Source organism: Tupaia chinensis, unplaced genomic scaffold (genome assembly GCF_000334495.1).
Source record: "Tupaia chinensis unplaced genomic scaffold, TupChi_1.0 Scaffold147003_1, whole genome shotgun sequence".
In the NCBI taxonomy this organism is placed as follows: Eukaryota; Metazoa; Chordata; class Mammalia; order Scandentia; family Tupaiidae; genus Tupaia; species Tupaia belangeri.
This window is the reverse complement of record NW_006206856.1, coordinates 1,305,781-1,309,823: the sequence shown is the minus strand read 5'-3', so window position 1 is coordinate 1,309,823 and position 4,043 is coordinate 1,305,781. Positions and strand designations below refer to the sequence as shown.

At 56.3% G+C, this 4,043-nt stretch overlaps 1 protein-coding gene across 2 annotated transcripts in view; it reads left to right on the top strand.

Moving 5' to 3' along the window:
* Nucleotides 1-2,737, top strand: part of PHF7 (PHD finger protein 7) — a 14,263-nt gene extending 11,526 nt beyond the window's left edge. The window contains exons 7-11 of one of the 2 annotated variants that reach the window (XM_006169321.2): nt 158-317; nt 862-968; nt 1,345-1,461; nt 1,860-1,936; nt 2,201-2,737. In XM_006169321.2, coding sequence (XP_006169383.1) covers nt 158-317; nt 862-968; nt 1,345-1,461; nt 1,860-1,936; nt 2,201-2,427 — 688 coding nt within the window. In that variant the 3' untranslated portion in view covers nt 2,428-2,737. Of the gene's footprint in view, nt 1-157; nt 318-861; nt 969-1,344; nt 1,462-1,859; nt 1,985-2,200 lie in introns of both variants that reach the window. The other variant, XM_006169320.2, reaches the window with a different exon arrangement.
* The last annotated feature ends 1,306 nt before the right edge of the window (nt 2,738-4,043 follow it).

Below are 4,043 nucleotides of genomic sequence, written 5' to 3'. Positions count from 1 at the left end.
GCTTCGTTCAGCTCAGCGGCGGCAGTCGAGCTGCCTGAGAGGCAGTGGCCATGCACGCTGAGAGTGGCAGCCCGCTGCGCGCTGGGCAGGGTGGCTGATGGCCCTTCCTAGGCCAGGCCAGTGCCAAGCCAGAAATCACGTGTCTGCCCTGCCACAGATCGTTTTGTGGAAAACATCGCCCCACACAGGACATCCGTCAGGGGAGTGTGGGGGAGGAGAGCTGCATCTTGTGTTGTGAAGCGTTATCCCAAGCCAGCATGGGGAACATCCGGAGCCCGTGCTGCAGCCGGGCCACCTACCACCGTGCGTGCATACAGGTGGGCTTTCTCTGCCCCGGGGACCTTCCTGGGGTCCTCATGCCCTGCCTGGAACAGAGCACCCTGGGAATGCTCGCGGGCATCTCAGCTCTGGTGCTCCATGCTGGAGGCCTGTGTGCAGGGCTGGTCCCAACAGCCAGAGGAAAGTCAGCCCAGGGTCTGCTCACCCTTGGACTGCAGGACCCTACTCATGATAGAATTAGACCAGGAAGGAGCCTCAGCAGCAATCCCTAGAGCAAACGGGCTCATTCCAGAACGAGCAGCCTCGCTTCCTGGGGTACAAGAAAAGGGAAACGTGTATCCGGGCCCCGACCCTTCTTTGCCAGTTACCAAGCCCCATGGCCAGCAGTGACAGCTGAGGTGCTCCTGGGACTCGTCTCTGAAAGCATGTTGGGCCCAACTGAGACCCCTGGATTTGTGTCCCTCACCCAAGCCCCCTGGACCCCTCATGAAGCTTTCTTAGCAACAACCTCTCTGTGGGGTGAGGGCGGAAGCGGAAGGAAGGTGGTAGAGACGCACTGAGCGTTTGGTGCTTCTCTTACAGAAATACGCCCACACGTCAGCGAAGCATTTCTTCAAATGCCCACAGTGCAACAACCGGGAGGAGTTCCCTCGAGAAATGCTAAGAATGGGGATTCATATTCCAGACAGGTAGTGGAGACTCAGCGGGAGTCGAGCTGGGGAGGGTCGTCTCGATTTCTAGAGAGGAGGGTGAGCGAGGACACTGCCGAGGGCAGAGGGAAGGGGTGGAGGGAGTACTTTTCAGCTAGCAAAAGAAAAGGGCAGGGGACCTTGGGGGAGGCATGTTTCTGCAAAGGGCACTGTGGGGGCTAGAATTTCAGGGAGGAACTACAGAACGCCCATGTTCCACTCACCCTGCTTTGCTGCTCTCCCGCCTCGGGCCTCAGGCAGCCTGCCGAACCCCTTGCTGTGCTTAGCCTGGGTTCCTCTGGGTTCCTCCTGGGTGGCCTGAGGTGTCACCAGCCGCCTGTATGTCCCTCACTCACTGTCTCCTCTCCTGCTGCAGAGATGCTGCCTGGGAGCTGGAACCGGGGGCGTTCGCAGAGTTGTACCAGCGCTACCGGCACTGCGATGCCCCCGTCTGTCTGCACGGACAAGGCAGAGACAGCTTTGAGGATGAAGGGTAGGGAACGGCTCTCGCCTAGAAAGGGCTCCTGACGTGGCCCTTGCTCAGCTGGACCCTGGCTTGGCCCTGAGCAACAAGCAGTGGACCTCAGGGTGGCCAGACCTGACTACTGAGTCCATTCTTGAACAACCCAACTCACGTGCAAGCAAATGAGTCCCCTCTGCGTGGCTGCTTCTCCTCTCGCCCCATGGGGAGAAGACACTCAGGGCCCGTGACTTCCTAAATCTGCCTTGCAGGGGCCGCACTGGGGTCAGCATGCACCTCGTCTGGGATGGGTAACACGCAGTCCAACCTGCCTGGGACGCCCTCGCACCCTGAGACTGGCCCGGAGTGACCCCGAGTGTGATAGTTAGGGTTCTGTTTGTCCCCACACCTTGCCCTTGGCTCTCCCCTAGGAGGTGGTGCCTCATTCTGTGTACGACCTGCGGAGCCCATGGAACCCACAGGGACTGCTCCAACCTCAGGTCCAGCAGTAAGAGATGGGAGTGTGAGGAGTGCGCGCCTTCCGCTTCTGCTGCAGGTGGGGCTGCAGAGGCTAGAGAGAGGGTCTGGTCTAAGAGCGGGGTTGCGGTGAGGCCCAGGGAGTTCATGGTGCCTGGGAAAGTCAGGAGGAAGGAAAGCATGCCACCAGAGGGGATCTTTCAGTTCACACTTCGCAGAGAAGGTGGACTGGCTCCTGGCAGAGGCCACGGCCGAGGCGGAGCGCTGAGGCCCCTTGCCCACCTTTCTTCCCTAGACTCCATACCTGAAAACTCGGGTGACATCCCCTCCTGCAGCAGCACCTTCCGCTCCGAGGAGCATTTCTGCCAAGACCCCAGCTTGGAGGAGAATCCAGGTCCTTCTTGGACTGACTGCCCAGGACCTTCCTTACTAGAAAAGTCAGAGTCCTCTGGTGGCAGGAGGGTCCCTGCCTGGCAGTCCAAGGGTGTCCACAGCACGAAAAGCGGCAGAAAGTTTCTGTAACCGCGTCGGAGTCACCTCTGCCGAGCAGTTGGTCCGTGAAGCCACACTCTGCCATCGAGTTTGGGGAAGGAGCACCGTGGCCTGTGACACAGGAAGGGGCCAGCAGGGACACCAGGAGCCAGGGGAAGACATGCCCTCAGAGCGTGGGGAGCGCAGTCCAAACGCTGAGAGCCTCTACCCGCGCTCCTGACTCCCAGAGGGCCTGTCCCTCTTCCACCCTCACTCTCACCCCTTAATCTAGTCCTCACGGCCTCTTCTTACTTCATCCAAACCTTTGTGATTATGCAAATAAAGGTTTCTGTCCACTGCTGTCTCCGTGTAGAGGCCTGGAACTGGTCTAGCACACTGAGGAATCGAGGGTAGAATGAGGAAGAAGAAACTCACCCTCCTGATCCATAAATCAGTGAGTGAGTATAGACTTTCAACTCAGAGTCCAGACGTGTTTCTCTGAGACAAAATCCATTTGTCGGAGCATGGGCAGCATGGGGACAGTGACTTCATCATTGCGGGTGAGGACACAGGCTCTCATCAGGGAGCTGAGCCAGCACAGCAGCCCACAGCAGACGGAGAGCAGGCCCTGTGGCAAGGTTTGGGGCTCGGGGCTCCGGACTCAGCTGAATAGGGACTGCTGTGCTTCCCCCACCGCTCCAAGCCTGCATGGTCTTCTGCACCCCACCCCCACCCCCCAGCGTGAGTGAGCCAGTCAGCTTGGTGGCTTGAGCATTTCCGCCCAGACTGTGACCGAATCTGCACGCCAGGACAGTCACATTAGTCAAGGCAGGATGGGAGCCTGGCAGGAGGCCTGGGAGAGGCTGAATAAAGCCTGTTGTATACTTGCGGGTTTTCAGTGCTTGTGTGGGGTTTGGATTAGTGGGGGGAATGCAGAACCATCATCAGCAGCAAGTGCACAGTAGCATTAGGGGTGGAGGACGGCTTTCTCAAACCTCGCTGCCCCCGCAGACCGACAGCCTGGTGTACTCCGTGTGCACTGTGATGGCTTTCAGATTTGACCAGATTTGCTGGGAATCGAACCGAGGGTATTGGTGTCTTTTTGTTATTACCAAAGCATATAGGCAAAGTAATAGAGACTTTGAAAAGCCTAGCAGTTGGGCCAACGCAGGGCATGGTGGTTGAGGCACTGGACTCCCACATGGCCAATCACGGTTCAAGTCCTGGACCTGGTGGCTTGCTTTCTCACTTTGCCTTTCTCTCTCTGTCACCTCTCTTGGGAGCACACATGCCATATAGCAATTTAAAATAATAACAATAATAAATTAATTAAATAATTCTTAAAAGAAAAAGTCTAATAGTACTAAAAAGATTATAATGAAAAAGTCCACTTTTTCTCTATTTCCAGTCATATTCCCTAAAGGCAACTGCTTTCTATTTTGAGCTGTTCCTTGATTTCTTAATCTTAGACATTATTGGCTTTCTATTATGTTACATAAAGATTTAGCACCTTTAGGGACTAGCAGATAGCCTAACAGTTATGTTGCTGGACTCCCACATAGTCGACCACAGTTCAAGTCCTGGACCCAGCAGCTTAAACTCATGCCAGGCATTTGGGTGTGTGTGCCCAAAATCCCAAGAAGAGAATGGAGGCGAAGGGACTGTGG